Here is a 17,680-nt window from a genome sequence, read left to right on the forward strand (position 1 = left end):
GCACCCTGGACCAGCGATGGAAAAGGCCATTTCTGGCCGATTCCACTTTCTCCTGACTGTAAGGGGATGCTCAGCAGTCATGGGCCGTGTGTCATTCTCTGTGCCAGAGGCCGTGAAAATTTACCTCCGTAGCCTCCCAGTGCACACCACCCAAGTCCCAAGGCTGGACCAGAGCCCGGACCTCTCCTGCTCTGTGCACCAAGCACTGGGTGGGCTCCCTGCTCACCTCAGCAGGGCTGCTCCTCATCTGCTTCGTTTTCAAAACTCTCATCCTCTGGAGAGGACAGCGCTGGTGTAAGATGGGGGAGGAAGGGCCATGAGTACAGTCGGGTTTCATAAACCCACCCCAAAAATCTAAAAAAAAATAACTGGCAATGTGTTACTCCTGTTCTTAGCTTGGTTCCTCAGCAGGGAATTGCTCGGGGACGTTGCCGTGAGCACTTGCTTTCTGTTTCGGGAGACAAACGCTGGGCCATGCACGCGCCCCGGGGTGAGGCAGGGACAGGAAGGCAAATCCATGTTCTGCGTTTGTGTAACTCCCATTCACGGCCGTACACGGTGTTTGCAAGTGTTACAGCACATGGCAGGCGTACGCTACGAGGAAATACTGCTGGCGCCCAGAATAGAAAGATTTTAGCTCAGTATTGACTGAATCGAGAGCTGTAGAGAGCTGATTGCAGTTTGCGTCTTTTGCTCCCTGGGAGGTCAGTGGAGCTGAAGGCTGGAGCATCCTCCGCCAGAAAGCGTTTGCAAATAGCTGCAGTGAACGTAGCCGAAAGCATCTGGTGCTCACCTCTTAATCCTCCTGCAGCCAGTCAGATAAATGGGAATCCAGACTGACCCATCAATAGTTAACTGCTCTGTTTGCAACCTTTCACTTATCTTTCTTTCCAAATGATCTTTTAAAAGGGAAAGCTGCTATGTATCGGGAATTAGGGAAAAATATCTTTCCTGGTACTAATGAGACACCTTCGGCTGGGGAGAGCTGGGTAAATAAATAGTGGCAGCATGTTCTGATGGTTATGTTTGGCATCTCCTGGTATCAAAGTGGCATTTTTCTCTTGGGTTTTCAAGAAATGCTCTGAGGTGGTTGGGCTCAGGGTGTTTTCTACCCGTACGTGCGTTTTCTAGGTGGGGAACTGAGGCACAGGGTGCCTGAGTCTGGGTAATGCTGCCAATAGAAACTGGGACTCCTGTCCCCTCTTCCACTGATTCAGAGGGAGGAGAACTCCCCACCTCATTACAGGTAACAGGCTAGTATACTCCTCGTCCAGTGCTCACCCCAGTAGAAACCCCGTCAGCATGGGCTGGCTTGGTCACCCTGCCCTAAATGTGTGCTCAGCCCCCTCCTGGAGGCCATTTGGGAGCGGGGGTTACAGCCGTGCTGCTTTGCTCTTTGCTTTGCCCCTCGGACTCTTTTTAACGACGTAAAGCCTTGTGAATTATAAATCAAATGTTCCTGCTGAGCTTTGTGGTGCACAGAATGAAATGCAGTGATTAATATTTAAGAGAAAATAACTTAAAGATTTTTAACTACAAGGGCAAGTGTCTGTCCGGAGAGTCTTTTCATGTGGAGGCGAGGAGGGGGAGAGCTGCCTTCTCCCTTCTCAGGGACTTCAGTGGAACTCGTGGCCGTCAGACCAACCGCCTGGGCGGCCGGTGTGCGGGGCCACGCTGGCCTCCACCACCCTGCTCTCGCTCGTGCCGAAACGATGTGCCCACCTCTGATAAAACCCCAGTGCCGGCGCAGCCTTTTGGGATGGGACCGGTGAACCCATCCCGTGCCCTTTAGCGAGCAGAGGGATGTGCTCAGAGCAGCTCAGGCTGCGTGCTCGCAGGGAACAGAGCTTTTCCAAAACCCAGACCTTGCCACCCCAGACCAGGACTTGCTAAGCCCCCCCCAGCAGCCACCGTTGCCACCCTGAACACAAATGTCCTTATAACAGCATCTAGTCAGGATGCTGCCTCTGGCCACCTGCAAGAGGAGCCTGTTATAATACATCAAACAAGGAGGGAAACACTTACGTGGGTGCAGAACCTCTCCGGTGGGTCCCCGCAAGTGATTCCTGCTGGATCCACCCGTACGGTCACGTAATCCTTCATCCGCATGGCCTTGGGTTGACAGGCATAAAATTCCCATGACGGGCCATCGTCTGTGGTCACCCAGGACTTGCAAATGTCATACTGTCCCATGGCCAAGGGGAGACAGTGCAAGAGGAGAGCAACCGGGTAGAGCATGGCAGCTGCGGCCAAGTGCGGGGTCCCTGGGCGAGGGCAGTGCCGAGAGTCCCGAGGAAGGCAGCTACTGGGCTAGGGGTTGCTCTCAGGATCAGCATGGAAACTCCTCATCTAAAAATGACCCAGTCTAAGGAGATCCAGATGATAAGAGGAAAGATCCCACTCTGCATGCTGTATTTGGATGTGGAAAGTTTCTCTCGGCACAGAAGCCAACTTTGCAAATCACTCGATTGGGAAAGTTTTGGCTGAAGTTGCTGATCAGTGGTCAAAAGTCTTCCTTAACCTCATTTTTCCCCCTTTTTATGGTACAAAAGGGCTTCCAAATCAGCATGAAAATATCTAGAGGTGACTCCAGTCAATCAATAGAAAGATCAAGTTCTGAGTCGCTGATGAAATTTGATAGGAGTAAATTGGAGAGGCTGTGAGATGGTGCTGGATCAGGTTTTCCTCAACCTTCTTGTCTGCCGCAAATGCGTCGCTGTGGAAAGTGCCTTAAACTGTATTCTGCCTTAAATAATTATTGGGGCTTTCAAACATTAATACATAAAATAAATACAGCATCTGCTCATCAGTACAACTCTGACAAGAGAGACTCTTTGGAGCTAAAATTCCTTTCTCCCAAAGGACGGTTGCGTCAATGTAAACGCGTTGGGTGGCAAGATCGCTGTGGTCCCAGCAGGATGCTGGGCGGTCAGTGGGCTGACAGGAGCAGCGGTGGCCTCGCTGCTTTGTCTCACAGTGGTGGCGAGGCACTCGCAGGCAAGGATTTCTGTCTGACTCTGCCTTTTGGCAACCGAGCATCAAGTTCCCTAAGCCTTCAGCTGCAAGCCATGCTGCTACCTGAGGTCTCCTCTCTCCTTCATGGTCAGGGCAAAGGGAGACTTCATTAGCAGGCTGCACCTGCAACAAATTGAAAAGATAAATTAGCTGGGAGCCAGGGGAGGGGCAGTTGGAGCAAAAAGACTTGTAGGAACAGGGGTCCCCCAGGACATACAGCCCTCACCTGGGCTTCCTGAGCCATAAGCCAGGTTTTTGTAAAAGGGAGATATACAACTTTAATAAAAAGAAATCCATAGTAGGATGCTTATGGCCCTTCTGCTGTTTGGGAGATGGGAAGGAGTGCTGCTCCATTTATGGTATCTGGTTTGTAACAGCAGCTGGACAGCAAGAGCTCTAATGGGTCTTCAAATAACATCAAGAAGCAGCTATAGGTCATTAGAAGAGACAGAGCAGGGACAGACAGACAAATTGATAGTCTTAAAAAGATAAGCAAATAAATAAGACAGCTGGGGAGACAGATACATTGTCCAGCATCCCCACATATGATTTATCTGAACAATAACATTTAATAAAAAAACAATTTAAAGTCCTAATAACATTTAAGGTTCACCTAATACAAAGAGCAATGACCTTCCCAGTATTCATTTCAGGTTAGAGCAACATTTCTGCAATTTTGTTGTCTTTCCAGTAGAGCTATAAAAACCTTAAGTAATTACAAAACAAAGTGACAAAGAACTGGGGGGAAAAAAAAAAAAAGTCAAACCCTCTCTCAGCATTAGACCTAGGAGGGAGATCTCATAAGAGAAGGTGGGAGGCATGTAACTAGAAAAGAAATTCAGCTCTGGATAATTCCCTTTCTATTTGATTCTCCAACTTTTCCTCCACAAATAGGGATGTCTTCTCCAAGAGCATGTTTAGGATTTGCTTTCTCATAAAGCTCAGTCACTACAGCTCAGAAACTTCAGGTTAACAGATGCATTGATCCATGTTCGGGGGCTTTACATCGCTGTGCCACCACCTCCCTTTCCCCCCTTGTTGGTTGAAAGATTGCTGATGGAGATGAATGAATTCAGAAAAGAGAAGCTATCTCTCATGCTCCGTTGCCAGCTCTCAAAGAAGAGCCTGTTATAGCTGCGTTGGACCTGAATAAACTCAGAAAGAAAGAATAGACTGGCTGCTATTTTTACATTATGAGTAAATGTAGTAAAAATAATAAACCGGTGTGACACAGTGTTTGTAAGTCCCGCTGACATCAGAGCTGTCTTTTCAGTTATAACGTGTCAGTTCCTAATTACCACATCAAACTGGTCACAGTCAAGTGCCTAATAACAGGGGAGCGCGTGAGGCTTCAGCAGTGTACAGAAAACAAGCAGGGCAGTTTTAATGAGGACTCCGGTGCTGTTAAGTTTATGGATCTATTTTCATAGCCTTAACAATTATATTTTGCACTCGAATGGCTGTCGGGGGAAAAACCCAGGGCGAACAGATCTATAATATCTGTTAGTTTCATGTTATGCTGGCTAAGTATCATAGATTCCCAGGGAAATAAAAATTTGCTGGAAAAACGTATTTATTGTCAGTCAATCAGCCAGGCGCGCGGGTTCCCCGCGAAGTCTGCGGCGCGACACCGAGCCGGTACGGCCCCTTTGCAGAAATAGTTGCACGATGTTGCTCTGAAATCAGGCAGCATACTGCAAACAGGGGAGAGGGACTCTCTGAATTAAAGCTTTTGCCCTGCTTGATTTGGTTTGAGCCTTAGAAAATACATCTGCAGCTGATATTATTAAGAAACTGCAGTTCATGGGAACAAATAGAATCAATGCTCTTTGTTTTCTTTGAAAAGCACTCAGCAATCACTGGGGACTGATAGCCAGAGTATTAAAAACACAAAATTAGATTGTATCTTGACTTAGCTGGTTCCTTTTTTATTATTATTATTGGATTAACACCCTATTGAAATAAAGAGACAATGCTCAGCAACAACTGAGCTGCTCTGGAATTAAGTACAGAAAGTAAACTCAATGAAGGAGTTTTCAATTTTCTTGCAGAAGTGTTGCCTTCCAAGTAAATCCCAAGGCTCTTCCCTCCCACACCCCCGCTCCTCAGGCGTGCGTCTCCCTCTCTTTTCCCACGATGACCCATCCCTAAAAAGCAAAATTGGGAACCCCCGGGCTCCGCAGGGGCTGGACCCTCCGGAGAGCGCTGCAAAGCTCCAAGGGAGCATCGGGGCTGCGAACAGGGAATCCGGGAATTCTCCCTCCCATCCCGCCGCTTTCCTTAACGCGCTGGCGGCTCCGGGCAAACCGGTCCCCCCAGCTCCCACCATCCCGGTTTTCTTTCACGCTACGGGACTTTTTGGGAGCGCAAGGGCTGGGTTAAAGTAGGAGAAGCGGGAGGGAGCAGCCCCGGTTCCCAACCCTCCGCTGCGAACTCCGAAAAGGAGGAAAAAAAAAAAAAAAATTAAAATTAAAAAATCAAATCCCAGGGTGGGGAGCCGGTGCTGCTCCCGGAGGGGACAGCGAGGAGGGGGATCCCGGGAGAGGCTCGGAGCAACTTCGAGGGATGGGGAGGAGGGGACCCGCCGGGGTTTGGGAGATGGGGGCAGGTGCCGGCTCCCCCCCCCCCAGCGGTGCGGGTCCTTACCGGGAGCGAGCTCAGCGGCGCGGGGCTCCCGGCGGAGACCGAACTTCGGGGCCGGGGTGGGGGGGGACACACCCCCAAAACCACCCCCCTCACACCCCCTCCCCAGCCCCCGAGGGCAGATGGCCCGGGGGAAGCTTTGCGCAATCCCCGGCAAGTTAATGCCGAGGCTGAAATCCCTTTTCCTCTCACTTTCAATCACAATCGGAGCTTTTTATCTCCGTGCCTGATCCCGGCTGCGTAACTTCCTCTGTGCAGCTTTAGCAGACACCATCCCACCGGCCGGCAACGGGCTTCTTAAAGGTGCAGGGAGGAAATGCGAGAGGGGCGGAGTGGGGAGAAAGGGAGGGAGGAGGGAGGAAAACCACCCGAGGAAGAGGAGGCTGCGAGCCGGGAGCCTTCAGCATCCCTGCCGTCCCGCCCGCTGCCTCCGGTCAGACCGCGGCAGGCCGGGTGTGCCACTCCTTGGGGGATTTTTCCTTTTTTTTTTTTTTTTTTTTTCCTTTAAGAGCTTAAAAAAAAAAAATCATGAGATCATGTTTGCTCGAAGGGGGAAGGAAAAAAAAAAAAAAAGCTCTAGTCACGAGGGTTTTCCCCACACGTGTTCAGTTCTGGATGGTCTGCCCTGAATATTTTGGGGAGGCTTCTGCTGTACATGAGGCTGCGTGCGTGTGCGTTGGGGGAAGAGGGGGTGGTTGGAATTAATAGGATAAACAAAACAGGAACTCGGAGATGGGGAAGCGAGGTGGCTGGGAAACGCCTTGATAATGGTGGGAACGTGCTTTGGGATCAAACCCAGCCGCCTGGTTTTCCTTGGTAAGGCAGGCGATGCACACACAGGGCTGTGGAGCACGGTAACGTCAGCACAGGGATGCAGAAGCTGTAGGTGTTGCTGAGGCCAACTCTCCTGTGACCACACCAAGGGGCAGAGGAGGCTCCAGCTACGGACAGGGCGGATAAAACTCTGGCAGGTAAAGGTCTGGGGCTGCCCTGCACCAGGCAAGTGCTGGAGACAGGATCATTCCCAAGCAGCGACAGGTTTTTGACGTGCACGTGGATAAATGATGGTCCATTTACAGGGAGGAAAACCAAAGAGTCGCCACTGCCCCCTATGTACACGACCACCAAAAAATGACTGTTCCTTCCTAACCAAGAGTTCAATAATGTCTAAGCCAGAAAGCGCATTGTCCAACTCGCGTGTGGTTTGCAGTCTCATCGACTCGGTATTCTGTTCTGCGATTTCCCTTGGCCCATTGCTCTGAGGTCTCTGTGTGGCTTCTCCCATCTAAAGAGTCCCCGGAAAACGTGCGATCCACCCTGTGACCAGGCAGAGGTAATTTAGAGCTTTTCTGGGAAATGTTTCCCGTATACCGGAGCGTAAGTGAGATGTATGAAACGCCGGCGTGTAGCTTGACTACGGCCCAGCTGAAACGCTATGCGGATGCATAGGGTGGTCTTTACCTGCGGGGCTGTCTTTGATCCTGGCTCCATTCCCACTTCTCTGGTCAGGGCACAGACCGATACTTTCCACATGGTAATTTTTTCTGTAAACATTTTACGGCAGCAGTATTACTTAAGTGAGAAGCACTGGCTGGGAATTCAGGGCTGGCTAATATTCCTGGATTTCACTTTGTGCCTTTAGGTCTTCTCTGTAGTAATGACTCCCCTGGAAATTCCCCGTGTCTCACTTATTACTCCTTTATTAGTTATTATGGTGCAGTAACAGGATAAAAAGGAGTTGGTATTTCATTTTCATTCCCTCTAATAGCCACGGCAAAGACCAAGTGGTGTGCTGATTATTGACATCAGAGTTAAGTGATATGCACGCATCATTAGGTTTCAATTGGAAAGAATAACAGCGCAGTATGAGTTGTCACACTTCTAAACTACATGGCATTTAAAGAAAAAACAGTCGTCTTTTTTTTTTTCTCAGCCCTGCAAGCTCAAAAGATCAGAAGCTAGCCGTAAGACTTGCGTAGACACAGGTAAAAGGCACTAGCTCCGGGCAAATCACCAGAATTAACTGATCAGCGCAATGCCCTGGAGAGGCTGGCAGCAGCTGTGTGGCTTGTCCAAGGTTACGCAGCGGTTCAGGAGATCCAGGAACAGGCTTGGAGGGTGGGAAATCTCCCTGCTCCTGGGGTAAACAGAGAGGTCTGGCTCCCAGCATCCTTGTGCTGGGATCATCTGGGGCACCCATGGGCATGGGAGCCCAAGGGAAATGACTCTGAAGCCGGCGGTGCTGCCGTCACAGGTGGGAAGGAATGGGGAAGAGTTGCAGCGAATGTTGAGTTTCAGAACATTTGCATTCTTTTACCCAAGTGCATTTTGCAAATATTTGAGGCTGGGTATTGTTTCCTTGTTCCTTGAGGGGACAGCTCTGCCCCCTCCCTCGCGCCGAGCGTGCCTTCTCACAGAAGGAGAGTGCGGTGGAAAATCAATGGGTCTGCGCTGAGATTTAATTACGACAGCCTACGCAGGGGTGGAGAATAAGGCCCTTAATATTTAATACAACCTCTGCTCCCAACTGGATTCCTGGGGCTCAAGGGCCAAATGCAAACCCATTACAAGCAGGTGTAATTCTATTGACATATGCGGGCTCGCACCTGTTTATACCACGGCTATATCTGGCTCCCGAAATCTAAATGGCAAACGAGGCTTTTGACATGCGCAGAAGAAGAGGGAAGCGTTTTCCCGACTTGGGATGACAGAGGAGATACTGAAACGACAGAAGGTAAACGTGACACCTCGCCGTCCCCGTTCACGGCGGCGACGCACTTGCGAACACTTGAGCTGAGTTGAGTCCGTGGAGAGAGATCCGAGATTACTGCCAGAATAATAACCAGGCTCATAAAGAATCTTTCATTTGAGGATACATATTGCTGTATCACCTGTAATAGCAGTACGTTCTTTTTATAGTCCTTACCCAGCAGTGTGCGGCCAAGGATGTCAAAGTGCCTACTGCAAGTGAGTAAGCATTTTGTTAGGTGGAAACACGAGGCTCGTAATTGTGCTCCGAGCCCGGGAGCGGGCGAGAGACCCCTCTGCAAGGAGGGGGTCTCCAGTAATATTTGAGGAGCACAGCTCAGCCCCACCCCTTGTTCCAGCCATGGCTTTTTCCAGCCTGCCGGGACCTCCGGGGAGAAGTTTGTGGAGAAAAGGGGAGGAAATTACTAAAGGTGCTTTTGTTTTAGGGATAATGGAGGGGAAGGCTGCTTGAACCTTGTGCTTACCGGGGAGGATTTGTCTCGTCTCACCACCCTCGTGCTGTCCTTTTGTTCTCAGCAAGCTGGATGTGAAGAAAGCTTCCAGCTTGATCCGAATGGGAGGGCTTGTGCTTCCCAGTTCCTTGTGCTTGGTGCAAAGACAAAATCCCTGAGTTTTAAAAGGAAGAGAGGCATAATATTTTGTAGTTAGGCAAAATGCTGGAAAACCCACACAAAACCTGAGAAACTGAGCAGCAGACAGCTCTGGTACACGCAGTCCAGGAGGGTGGGTGGGGGAGATTTTTTTTTTTTTTTTTGCCCTCGCCGCACATCGCTGCTCTGGCCCCAGGGCCAGACTTGCAGGCGTTACTGGTCCCCTGCTCTGGGGCACACGCACAGCCCAGGAGCAGGAGAGGGAAGAGTCGAATGCTTCAGTCCCTGGAGTACTCTACTTTTTTTTTTCTCCTTTGTGAAAGCTACTGGGGAGATGGCAGAGAGCATCTGCTCTGGGAGGGGAGGCTTCCCCCGGCTCCCTGCCTCACACCCTCCCGCACGAGACCTGGGATGCATTTTGTGTGGCTCTGAGGGTTTCACGGGGCCCTGGGTGGATGCTGCCCTCCCTGATTAGATAACCAAAGGAGCAGTGACTGTACTCTCTAGAGAGGAGATGCTGTCTCTTCCCTGCCAGAAGGACAGCTGGAGGGAGGGTGGGATTTTCAGCATGCAAGCACTTAGCCAGATCAAGGAAATGGGATGCAAAGCATTTTAGGCTAAGAAAGGTTGTTGTGCAGGGAAACATGAGGCTGCTGTTCTGTTAGGGAGATAACGCTTCGCAAAATGCTCCTGTGTGCCAAGCTGCAAGCCTCAACTCTGGCAGGTCATTGCCTCCTTAAGGAAAACAAGCATGACAAGTCAGAAAAAAAACACCCGTCACTGTCTTTGCTGCGAAACTTTGATCATTGAGATATTCCCGATGCACATTAACCCCAGCGGAGATGGGCTGGGTGATGGGAAGCACTTCACCTTGACACGGGGAAAATATGTTGCGTTCTGTTGCCTTGTCTTTTGCCTTGTCTTTTGTTTCATCTATCAAATCAGAGCTTAGCCAAGTGAATCGGCTCAGGAAGCATTTAAGATTTATTTGATTTTGGGGAAGGTAGAGCTTTCCTTATCTTTACCAGCTGTGGGGGAGTAAGCGTGGATAAAAACAGGAGGAGCATTTAAAGGAGGGATCTATAATTAACAACCCCTCAGAAGGGGAACTTTCCTTTCAACTTACTATTAAAATGGAAGTGTTGGAGCGTATACGGTTTTGGCTCTGGGGATCTCCTCCGTATCCTTGACAGAGCCCTGCGAATTCCTCTAATCCCCGCCTCGGAGCGCGTCTGTGCTTTAAAACCAGCTCCCGCCGCCCCGCAGAGGGCTCGCCTCGCCCGGGGATTGATTCCCACGGGAAGCCCCAGCGTCGCCCCCCTGACCTCGCTCCGGACGGGTGGCGATGGGGAGAGGAGCTCCCTTCCCAGAGCAGGGGTCCGTGTCCTCGGCAGCCCCGAGCTTGACGCTGGCGGGGGACGCCTTCCACCGACGCTTTTTAACCCGAGGAAGGAATGCGTCGCTTCTAATGGAGCTGGGAGCAGCAGGGAGGGTTTTTAGGGTAGTGGTTGAAGATCGCGCTAGTAATGAGTGAAGTAATTGAATAAATGCTGACAATTTGATGTAGAAAATGCATAATCAGCTAGCGGGGGAAGGTTGACTTGTTCTTTTTTCTCTCTTTCTCCAGCACTGAGGTAAACACGTTTATTCTCTCCCAAGCAGGTGATGTGCTCAGCAGCACAAAACCAGCAGACACGTGCACACGCTTCCCCCCGCGGCACACGTGTGTCGATTGCCACATAGTTGACCCAGTTATGCTAATATGGTATTTACATCACTGGAACTTAATAAATACATACGTAATCGGTCTCAACTCTTAACTTTTTCTTGAGTCGTGTGGTGGTTGAATGCTCGCTTTGGTCATTTCATGGGCTGGAGCCCAGGTTGCAGTAGCTGTGCCTGCAAGGGAGAAAGGTGATGGTCCCTTGGGTAGGTACAAATGAGGCCACACCAAGCAGCACGAAGAGCTGATCCTGCAGGAATAACCGGGACTCTAACTGGCTTTCCAGATTCCAAACACAGCTAATAAATTGTAGATGTAGACAGTGGAGCTGACATGTTCCAGTGCAGCGACTTTCCTTACCCAGCCATCATCTCAGCTTCATGCAGATGGAAACTCAGTGAGTTTCTTGTCATCAAGCCCGCAGTTTTAGCCTGACAATGGGAACAGCATCATCTGTCTCATGTATGTTGGAAGCAATGAATAGAGAGCTGAGCTCACTAATCTATTTGCATATTGAAGATGTGGAAAAAACCCTCTCTTCTTGCTTACTCTCCTGCCTACTCAACTATCTGTGAAACAAGGAGAAAAATATGGGTCCTCTTTGTACTTCAGATCCCAGTGCCCTTGGATAAAGGAGCAATTGCTTGGTCCAGCCTTCTGGGCTGAGTATAAGACTGGGAAGTAGATGCAGTGACAAATGCTCTCCATGTCTGCAGGCTTGTGGACAAAAGGCAGTTCCTGGATTAAGAATGCTCATCAAGATGGATACTCTGACTTTATGTTAGCAGGACACCTTCTCCACTCCACATCCGAATCAGCACTTGCATATCTAGGGCACGGAGGTTTGACCTGCCAACTGTTAAATAAATTATGGCACACTCGCCCCAAACTATTAGCATGGAATGGCACACATCCACGGGAGAGAGAAGCTAAGGACACAGTGGCTCACAAGAACAATGAGCTGTAGGAGCTTTTCCTTTTGGATAGAGGTGATAGAGTTGTTTATGACAGAAAAAGCGAAACAGCAGCATATAGCAGTTCATCCGCATCCTTTGGAGCGCTGGGCTGTGACTCCGTATTCAAGGCTGAGCTGAAGTTTTGGTTTGACTCTCCATTCATCAGCTCTGGATTATCTTCTTTCTAACTTGAACAGATAGTTTTCCTCTAGGTTACAGCTGTCTTAAGCAGTAGAAGTGAGATCCAGATCAGGCTTTAAGGGTTCGAATTTACATGGGTTTTTTTTCTTCTGCTTCTGGTATTAATTTCATATGCAGTGGAAAAGTAATATCCTGTCTGTCACTAGAGAGGAAGAGATGTGCGTGCGTGTATGCGCACAGTCATTGCTAACTGTTGGGCTTTTTCACTCAAATTTCGTTTTTTTTTTTTTAAATTTCTAAATAAAAATGAAAATGGGCTGCAGAAATGATGAACGTGAAATACCAATAAGGCAAAAGCAGGAGATGTTTTCCCTTGTTTTCGTAACTCGTGGTCTTTGTGTGTAAGAGTGGATTGCATGGCAACTGCTTTCACACTTCTCTTTAATAAAAGATCCTGGCAGATGGGCCCACTATTAACGTGTATCCCCCAGATTTGCATATTTCATATTCATGCCAAGATGGCACTAAGCACACATGGGATGAACAAGGCTGATATAAACACAATTGCACCAGATTAATTCAGTAATCAAAGGGTATTGTCCTAGCATCCCTGTTAGGAACCTCGTTTAATATTAGTTATTAATATTATTAAACTCCTACTGGAGTCAAATTAAGGTCTTCCAAATACAGTCGGACAGGGCGCTTAGGTACTACAAGTTGATGAATATGTTATGAATTCCTGAGAGAGAGGGCTAAGAAGCGGCATTTGCATCTGAGCTGTGAAGAATCCAATGCTGGAAATGTGCAGACCTCAAGGTTTGGTCCAGCGCGCTGCGTAATTAAGACTCACTTGAAATTCAGATCTTATCCAAGATCCTTTTCTGAGTTTTTCAGAATTCAAGTGCAATCGCATCTAGGCAGAAGACAAGCCTATCTGTAATATCTTATCAAATATTAGGCATTACAAAGTGGTATTCTGGAGCCCAAAATATATTTGATCCCATTGTTCTAGTCGATTAATCAAACACTGTGCTGCACATATTAATAGGATCAAACATTAGGAAATATTTATGAATGAGCATTGTTGTGACTGCAGAAATTAAACACAGCAGGTTTTAAATACACAAGATCTTGAAAAGGAAAACTTGATTATCTCCTATATATCTGGTGCCAAATTCAGAGTGAATTTTAAGTGAATCTTAGGTGGTCTCTGCTTGAGTAATTTACACCTTCTTCCAGCTCCCTTCAGCGTGTAAATTATACCTGCTTCCACTTATATTGACTCTGACCCATGGCACCAAGGATACTAATGAAACGATGTAGCACCAGATAATGCAGTTTCAGGGAGGCCGGGGGCCGCGCGCACCGCGTGATGATGGTCAGGCTGTACAAAGCTCAGACCCGGGTGCGATATCCCTGCACTGCATTCGGCCCCTTCGGCTCTCGGTGGAAATAAGCCACAGCTTACCCACGTGAGCACCAATGCAACGGCATTTCCTCCGCTTCTGCGTGCTGGGTGGGATCTGGACACGGTAAAGTCCTTCTTGGATGCTGGGAGTTTTGTCCCTTACTTCAGTGGGGACAGAATTTTGCTCGCTAGATCCAAAGGTAAGGCGTTGGCATAAGGTGTACAGCAGCCCCACAAGCCATGGTTTCGTTAAATCACGTCAACCCAATCTCATTTTCCTGTGACAGGGCAACAGGTCTGAGGGAGGGGAGAAGCTAGAGGTGCAATCCATTTTGACTTCAATAAGGCTTTAGACGCTGTTTCGTGTGGCGTTCCCAGGAGCAAGGTGGGGGAATACGGTTGAGGAGAAATGCAGAGAGGTATCAGACTGGTTGGGAAAGCATCCGGAAAACCTATCGGCTGTTTATTGTCTAAGTGGAAGGATGGCTTGAGTACAGCACTGCGGGGGTCTGTGCAGGGTCTGGTATTACTCAATGTTTTCATTAGTGACTTGGGAAATGGAATAGGGAGTAGACTTATTGCATCTGCTGACAATACCAAGCTGAGAGGGGCTGCAAGTGCTCTCAGAGAAGAGGAGAAAGATTCAAAAACCTTAACAAACTGAAGAAACAGGCTTAAAAGAATAGATTGATGTTCAAAAAGGACAAGAGCAAAGCAGAATGTATGAGAACTATCGAAACGTGTCAGGAAATGGATTACCTCTACGGAAAAGAGGTAATCTCGCGGGGAAGAAATTAGCCCTGAGCCCGCTGTGGTACACGGGTGTGAGGAAAGCAAAGCTGAGAGCAGGGTACATAACGAGAGCGTGGTGTGGTACGCTGCTCCCATCGGCACCGAGTGTTGGGGAGGAGCAGTTTTGGTCATCGGACTTCCAGAAAAATATGGAAAACGAAAAGAACGGTCAGAGTTCTAGAAAACAAACCTACCGAGAAGGAAAGAATTGCGGTCGATTACGTAAGGATGACGAGGATACAGCAATAGACTCCCCAAATGTAAAAGATGCTGCTAAAGTAATGAACTGTTGTCCGCATCCAGCAGGGCAGGACAGAAGTAGCGGGATTAAACTGCAGCGAATGAAATTTGGGTTAGACTTGGGGGAAAATGTTCCATCTATAAGAATAGCTGACACCCGGAATAGACTGCCTGGGAAGCTGGTGGAATCTCTTTAAAACCCTCCAGGGACAAACAGGTTAGAGAAACTCCTGTCAAGAGCGATTTAGGGAGGGTTGATCCTACCCTGGGGGAAGGAGATGGACGAGGTGACCTCTCAAGATCCCGTTCCCTCTCGTTCTCTGTGGTTCTGTGTCTGGTTTGTGTGGAGGTGATCTTGTGAGAGCAGAGAGCTTGATTCTGCATATTGGATAAACATTTTAACATTTAAATTGGCAAGTTTTGTTTACTTGTCAGTCTGTTGCTGTTTCAGTTTAAATCTTACTAATTTAAGTTGAATACTGAATTATAAATTACAGTGATGGGTGTATGAGGAATATCTGAGGAGACAGATACTGAAATCCAGTAATCTATCGACCACATTGATTGGAGTGTTTCATTTAGAATAGCGTATTCCTATTTTTAAATACGGTTTAAAAGACTCTTCTAAAAACTACTTTGTTTTATCGCAGTGCAGGAATTCTCCTGCTCCCGGATAGGTGCGTATCCTTAATCAGGCACGCAGAAAAAAAAAATGATGTTGACATCTACAAAAGACACAGGATGAAACCTCGCGCTACCACAATAAAAGGAAACCATTGGGTTTTTTTTAAACGAAGTCAGGCAGTGGTCTGGCTGCCAATTAATGAACACATTACTGTTAAGTGATAGCTTTAAAAAAAGTTCCTGAGTTCTCATAGTGGTTCTTGCTCCCCTTGCCTCCACGCATTGCAGCGATGCTGGTTTGCCGGCGGCGGGGCACAGCACCTCAGGGCCTGGCAATGAGTAAGGATCCCGCACTGTAACCGTGAGGGGCGATCTACGGCACCAGAACGTAATTCCACAAATTAATTTGTTCAAGACCCAGGGGTTAGTGCTAATTTTTGCACGAAGTACCAAGAGAGCTCTAATGACCGCAAATAGCAAACGCTTCAATTTTTACTTCGTCCCACTCGGAAGCCAAAACTGCCAGGTTTACAGTGCCCTCTAGTATCGCGCTGGAGCATCGGCTCCCGTGTGCCACTCGCTCAGCTGCCACATCGCAGAGGCATCGCTCCCCACAGCAGATTTTTCCCTTCGGTGCTTCGGCAGCGTGGGAGCACGACCCCTCCGGGCGCTGCCCGCCTCAGCCTCCTGGCAGCCGGGACCCTGGCTCGTGTCCCAGTGCACCGCTGTGTCAGGACAAAAATGCACGGGAGGATAAAAACGCACGCTCTGCTTGGAGGCGTGCAGTGAGCAGGCTGCTTGGAAGGATGCTGTTCAATAGTTTGTGGCAATTTGGCAAAGTGATATTAATAATAATAATTTGCCTTAAAATGGTGCTGTGCAGCTGTTGCTGCATAACCACTAACTAGCAAAAGGCTGGTGAAGGAGAGGGAAGGACAAAGGAGAAAAACCTGAGTCATCTGAAACCCATTAGACATTACCCGGGACCACATCCCCGCCAGCTGAGGTCACTTCATGCAAGGACTTTGCTGAGCTGTGACCTTCAGCCTCGCGTGGATTTCTCCGTGGAGCAGATGCAGGAAAATTCCTTGGTGGAATAAGACGTAGCACCTGCTGTAAGAGTGGGAATATTTATAAAGCACCTCTAAATATTTCCAGCTGCCGGAGCAGCCTTCGGAGGCTGCCTGCCTCAGACAGAGCCGACGTTGTGCGGTGTTATTGCTGCTCTGGACGGCGCTGGGGGAACGGCACCATTCCCATGGAGTTGTGGAGGCAGAAGGAAATCTTAAACTCCTGCTTGCCTCCAAAACAGAGCTGTGCTGTACCCGGGAGTTCTTCCCCAGAAAACCCTTTTCAGAGGAGTTGAACTTACACTGGTATGTAAAACAGCTGCCTAGATCATTGTTATTCTAAGAAATCTTGCCGGTTCCTGGCAGTGAACGAGTTGGTTCGGATGATGCTCATGTTATCCAGAGATTTTTCTTACGGAAGGAACTGCTTAACTAGTGGACTCTAGCAGGTGCAATCAAGCTCTTGGTACATGGAAATTGTTAAGTTACATTAACAAAGCAAATTTAGAAAGTTAATTGCTAACATCCACTTTCAGATTTTTCACATCGTTTTATATGGCTGCTGGCAAGGTTGTCGTGGACAAAAACTGGCATAAACACGGAGCTCTTCCAGTACCCAGCATGACTGGCGTAGGCACTTTCCTTGGAAATACAGAATCATAGGAGAAATCTTCCTGTCAACTCGAAGGCTATTGCCTTCGAGTTACTTCAGTTCCTGGGTTATAAGCTGCTGAAGACATTTGAACCACCCTTTCTTGACTGCGTGGTAGAGACCAAAATCTGAACAGCAACCATTGCTATTTTTTGAGAAGACAAATAATTCTTTCTGCTTTTAAAGCATGTGTGAGGGTATAACACCAATTGAAAATGAAAATATTATATGGAATAGTAATCAGTGTGTCTAAAGGACAGGGAGAAGTTAGGAAAAGTGTTAGTAAAATAAAATAATAGTAGAAGTTGGAAGTGTAAAAGGTAAAGAGGAATCATAAGAGGAAACCATTGGTGTATATCTAAGGGCTGAACTGAATATTATTATTCTTACTGACTCAGAAATCGGCTATTTGAGATAGTTTTCTCTCTTTTGTATTGTAAATCTATATGATACATGCAAATGTATTTATTTTTGTAAGCATCACTGCTGAGCAGCAGGACAAAGAACAAAGGATGTATGGGGATAACGTGCATCCCAAACAAGTATCGTCCCTTCATACCCCACCCCCTCAAACTTGTAGCATGCTAACAATTTCTGAAGCACAGGATGGAAACATTCTTGTATCTAGCCAGATTCTTTTTCATCAGAATATTTTCATGCCCTCTCACGTACTATGCATTCAATATAAATGCCAAACTTTCATTATTGCCAACGTGATTTCTGCACATGGAGCCACCGGAGTCTGAAATAAGAGGTCTAGAGCCCTTCTGCTTTAAATTCTAACTCCTGCAACTAGTGTGCTAGAAATGAAGAGCTATCTCATTGTATATGCAATAAGTAAGTAGTTTGACAAGGATGTCTCTTTACAGCTTAAGTGTCAGCTCTGAATAGATGGATTGGGGGTCTTGAAAGACATGCTACACATCTCTGCATCATCGTTCGCAAAAACTTCAGTAAGTATCTTAAATTCCTTGCACAGCAATACAGGCAACTGCCTCGGCTTCTCAAGGGCACTATACCTTTGATAATGAATATATTTAAACAAAAGGGGGAAAAA

General features: G+C 47.9%; 1 protein-coding gene across 2 annotated transcripts in view; it reads right to left on the reverse strand.

The window, feature by feature from the left end:
* Positions 1 to 5,782, reverse strand: part of NTNG2 (netrin G2) — a 47,060-nt gene extending 41,278 nt beyond the window's left edge. The window contains exons 1-2 of one of the 2 annotated variants that reach the window (XM_086763771.1): positions 5,662 to 5,782; positions 2,026 to 3,138 (exon numbers count right to left, since the gene is read on the reverse strand). In XM_086763771.1, coding sequence (XP_086619897.1) covers positions 2,026 to 2,238 — 213 coding nt within the window. In that variant the 5' untranslated portion in view covers positions 2,239 to 3,138; positions 5,662 to 5,782. Of the gene's footprint in view, positions 1 to 2,025; positions 3,139 to 5,661 lie in introns of those variants that run through there. The other variant, XM_086763772.1, reaches the window with a different exon arrangement.
* Positions 5,783 to 17,680: the final 11,898 nt, after the last annotated feature.

Source organism: Chlamydotis macqueenii, chromosome 20 (assembly GCF_036417535.1).
Source record: "Chlamydotis macqueenii isolate bChlMac1 chromosome 20, bChlMac1.mat, whole genome shotgun sequence".
NCBI classification, from domain to species: Eukaryota; Metazoa; Chordata; class Aves; order Otidiformes; family Otididae; genus Chlamydotis; species Chlamydotis macqueenii.